Source organism: Sinocyclocheilus rhinocerous, unplaced genomic scaffold, assembly GCF_001515625.1.
Source record: "Sinocyclocheilus rhinocerous isolate Xijiao unplaced genomic scaffold, SAMN03320098_v1.1 scaffold2214, whole genome shotgun sequence".
NCBI lineage: Eukaryota > Metazoa > Chordata > Actinopteri > Cypriniformes > Cyprinidae > Sinocyclocheilus > Sinocyclocheilus rhinocerous.
This window is the reverse complement of record NW_015636528.1, coordinates 336,570-340,503: the sequence shown is the minus strand read 5'-3', so window position 1 is coordinate 340,503 and position 3,934 is coordinate 336,570. Positions and strand designations below refer to the sequence as shown.

Below are 3,934 nucleotides of genomic sequence, written 5' to 3'. Positions count from 1 at the left end.
GAAGTGAAGTAAACTTCAACGGATTTCCCCCGCTCAGGGTGTAGGGAGCAATGAACACTGTGTAGGGATCATATCGATCAGAACACAGTTCATGCACATAGCTCTCTTCTAACGTGCTGGTTATCTGAATCGGGTGTGTTAACTAAGTGAGACACGCAAAATATGCAGAGCGGGGGGGGGCGCAGGGACTGGAATTGGGAACCGCTGGGCTGCCTACATCATGTGTCATTCACCGGTGAGAAAACTTTAAAAGTACTACAATACCAGGAAGGAAGATCGGGTTGTTGATGTTTGTCTGCCATTCTCGCGCTGATGACGTATCCTGTCTGCGCAAACCCGGTGCGCAGAGGTATGCTAATACATACGTTGACAGGCAGGTAGGAAAGCCAATTAAAACACTCGGACCGAGCGTTTTGATTGGACAAACATTTCTTGGTCCTACGCCTTCCACAGAATATATAAATACAGATAAATACATTTAGACCACTTAACTTAATGCTTGCTATCGGGATGTGAAGAGACTTTCAACCAGCATAACAAAAAAATTTTCTGAAGACAATCACCTATTGCACCTTTAAATGTCATAATCTGTCTGATGATTTTAACTCACCTTCCAAACCTTGATCTGCGATTTGACAGTGTGCTAAAGACAGATACTCCAATGACACACTCTTAGCTAAACCCTAAGGGAAATTACGATGTTAATTAAACAAGTTCTCAAATAATACATAAAAGGATTTAAATAAAAACACAATAAAAATCAAACAATTTTTTCAATGAAATAAAAATTAAATAAATCAATAAAAAATAAATTAATTAAAATAAATAAATAATACAATAAATAAATAAAACATTAAAACAAAAATGAATGAGGCATTAATATAAAATAAAATATAATATATAATAAAATAAATACAGAAATAAAATACATAAAAAACATCAGAAATAAAACAACTAAAACAAACAAATAAATAATTTAAACAAAACACTTAAAGCAAATTAAAAAGCACAAAAAAATTATAATAAATTAATTTAAAAAATAAATACATCCATCCACACATACAAACATTCACACATTATACATTATATAATCATTATAATATATAATCATTCACACATTATAAACAATATAATCAATATCAAAGAGAGAGTCTAAATATTTCACTCCACTTTTGTGAGAGCCGTGAGGTCCCTCTCTCTCAGTGGCAAACCGTGCAGCTGAAGGGTCTTTAGGCTGCTTGACTCACACAGGCACTTTTGCACAGCCTTGCACAACTGAAAAGTCATATTCTTGGAATGAATCACAGGGGTCTTCTTCTTACTATGAGACCTGGAAGAACCTGAGAAGATAAAGACACTCCATCATAATAAGATTCACCTCACTGATGAGTTTTGATGAACCAGGACAGCTTCCTCAGCTAAAACACGGCTACACAATATGTTTCTTTGCAATTTAATTAAATTATAATGACTGCTGGGCTGTACAAATGTTCTAGATGGCATGTTGTACATTACATAACACATGTGCAGTATAATGCATTTCCATCAGATGATTTTTGTGCACTATAATAGATAAAACAGATACTGTATATGGAAAGCCGTTTTAACATTTAATCTATAAGCCATACTAGTATCTATTTTCATGGTACTAGTACTTATTCTTTAGATATTAGTATATTTTCCATTAAGTACTAGTACTTATTCATTAGGTACTAGTGCTTATTCTTTAGGTACTAGTGTTTATTCTTTAGGTACTAGTGTCTTTTGTAAAGTTACTAGTACTTATTCATTAGATACTAGTACTTATTCATGACCCTGTTAGCCCCTACAGCTAGATGCCATTGTTATGAACAAATGGGTCCACCAGTGATTCCAACATAACTCATCCAGCATATTTGATTTATGACAAATGCTGGCTTAGTTACTATGTAAATACGGCCAATAATGACTTTTGAATTGTTACATATAATGTTAAATAAACAAAGCTATAGATTGTGAAATTAATTATTTCCTATTTTAAGGTGAGGGCACATTTTCCTTTGTACAGCTAAATTCCACAGGAGAAATGCTGTCGTCTCAATAGGAATCTGTGATCTAGAAATTCTTATGAGGGATGCATGATGAGGCAAAATAATTTCCCAGACGAATCAGTGTAATATTGGGCAATGGACCTTCTTTGCCTGCAAAAATCCTAATGTGATCACACCTTTATGCTTCTTTTCCCACAGTAGTATACTATTTTAATGCCATGTGAAAATGCCTTGGTGCAGTCACATTAGTGAAATTTTGTTGAAATTTCACAGGTAAAAAAAGATCTATTGTCTATTGTCAGTAGTGTAGACATGTATTAAGCACAGCTCTCAGAGAGTCTTTCAAGCCACATTTGCTATGTCCTACGTCATTCGCTGGAACACCACTCTCTCATTAACGCATGTACGACAGTTAGCAGAAGCTACACTCTAAAAAAATGCTGAGTTAAAAACAACAAAACTTGGGTTATTTGGCAACCCAGCGTTGGGTAAATATTGGACAGAACACATGCTGGGTTATTTTGAACCAGCTGGTTGGGTTAATGTTTTTACCAAACATGCTGGGTTGTTTTATTTAAGTCAACTATTGTTTAAAAATGATTATATTGCTGCCTTAAAATGGGCTGGAAATTAAAAATCACACACAGAATTACTAGAGGCTACAGCAATAATCAAAAGATAAACATTTATTAAGCAAGAACACATGGACAAAATACAAATTGAATTTATTTGGGTGAATACAGCATAGTTTGCAATATTACATATATTTTAACTCGTTTAACGAGCATTTTAGAAATAAAAAATTTAATATTTAAAAGAAGCATTTTAATTTAAGTGTATCCAACTGTTCTCTGTAATCGCTTTTTACCGAAATAGTGCTAATTCACATGCCGGTGTGTCACCGAAATCTGAGCCGGTGAAGGGCTGCTGTTCGCGGGGGGAACTGCGAACTTCAGACCGCGGCCTCGCGTTTCACTCAGAGCTGAAAGATGCCGTGACTGACTCTATAACCTGCCCATAATCAAACAGTACTGAGATTAGAGAACATATTTTAACATCAAATTAAATTAAACTCAGTATTATAATGAATAAAATCAATTTATGTTATGCAAAGCAAAAGGCATTTCCATTATGCGAAGCGACCGACCGCTGCTGACGCAGCTGACTGACACCTAGTCCTTATGTTGTGTTGCGCAAAAATAATATAATTTACAGCACAGTAAAGACTTTATAAATGAAATAAAACGTATACAAACCTTTATTGGTAGCACTTTATTTTACAGTCCTGTTACTCATGTTTATACTATGTACTATGTAATTACAATAACTAGGTAAAAACTAGGTACTAACCCTGAACCTACCCCTAAACCTAACCCTACCCCATGTAGTTACCTTATATTACCAGTACTTTCTTAGGTAGGTACACTGTAAGTACATGCAAGTGCGCGTACTGTAAAATAAGGTGCAACCAAGTATTCTTATCTTACTAGTCAGATCTGCTTTTTTACTCGTCTTATGTTATGACTAGTCTAAATGGCTACAGTAGAGTTCATTTAAAAAATTTACTAGTAAAATAAATAATCTTACTAGTAGTAACATTTAGAATAAATACTAGTATCTAATAAATGTGTACTAGTATCTATTGAATAAGTACTAGTATCTATTTAATAGGTAGTATCTAATGAATGAGAACTAGTTTATAATAAATAAGCACTAGTATCTAAAAAATAAGTACTAGTATCTAAAAAATAAGTACTAGTATCTAAAAAATAAGTACTAGTATCTAAAAAATAAGTACTAGTATCTAAAAAATAAGTACTAGTATCTAAAAAATAAGTACTAGTATCTAATAATAGGGCCTTTCGCACCGCTTTAGTTCCAGAACTAAATGTACAGTACTAAAG

General features: G+C 33.7%; 1 protein-coding gene across 2 annotated transcripts in view; it reads right to left on the bottom strand.

Moving 5' to 3' along the window:
- Window positions 1-3,934, bottom strand: part of LOC107747798 (centrosomal protein of 78 kDa-like) — a 15,797-nt gene that overhangs the window by 8,641 nt on the left and 3,222 nt on the right. For both annotated transcript variants that reach the window (XM_016562400.1, XM_016562399.1), the window contains exons 3-4: window positions 1,171-1,340; window positions 611-683 (exon numbers count right to left, since the gene is read on the bottom strand). In XM_016562400.1, the coding sequence (XP_016417886.1) occupies window positions 611-683; window positions 1,171-1,340 (243 nt within the window). The remainder of the gene's footprint in view (window positions 1-610; window positions 684-1,170; window positions 1,341-3,934) is intronic.